This window comes from Pterocles gutturalis, unplaced genomic scaffold (genome assembly GCF_000699245.1).
Source record: "Pterocles gutturalis isolate BGI_N339 unplaced genomic scaffold, ASM69924v1 scaffold19736, whole genome shotgun sequence".
Classification (NCBI taxonomy): Eukaryota; Metazoa; Chordata; class Aves; order Pterocliformes; family Pteroclidae; genus Pterocles; species Pterocles gutturalis.
The window spans coordinates 6,515-6,958 of NW_010105944.1; the positions used below are offsets into that span (position 1 = coordinate 6,515).

Sequence of the window (444 nt, forward strand, 5' to 3'; positions counted from 1 at the left end):
GCCCTCTCCGAGCGGCAGGACCATGCTGGAGGATGAGGATGGGATGAGCGAGAGGGGGCTCAGCAGCTCCAGGAGGAGATACGACGATGAGGAAGGTGAGCGAAACCCCCGGGGATGTCCCATACAGCATCTCTGCCGGCCGATGCTTCACACCTCCCGGCGCTTGGCTCGTTACATCCCTCACACGACGTGGGAAAAGCTCTCGTGGGTGTTTTGAACCTGGTGGGAAGAAGGCAAATATCTCCCTGGATTTTTTTTTTTAATTTTTTTTTTTTTCGTGTGAGGAACACCCACCTCTGCTCTCTAAAGCTTTTCCCCTTCCTCCCCCCCAGATTATCACTCCATTTACATCGGGGTACCGGTACCCCGGGGCTACCGGAGGAAGCGACGTCGACGAAGATCTGCCTCCAGCCGGGACCGGACGAGCGAGAGCGAGCGGCACTA

At 57.0% G+C, this 444-nt stretch overlaps 1 protein-coding gene across 1 annotated transcript in view; it reads left to right on the forward strand.

Moving 5' to 3' along the window:
* Window positions 1–22: 22 nt before the first annotated feature.
* Window positions 23–444, forward strand: part of LOC104472051 (electrogenic sodium bicarbonate cotransporter 4-like) — a gene marked incomplete at its 3' end in the record, with an annotated part of 15,006 nt that continues 14,584 nt past the window's right edge. The window contains exon 1 of the mRNA XM_010087589.1: window positions 23–95. Within this exon, the coding sequence (XP_010085891.1) occupies window positions 23–95 (73 nt within the window). The remainder of the gene's footprint in view (window positions 96–444) is intronic.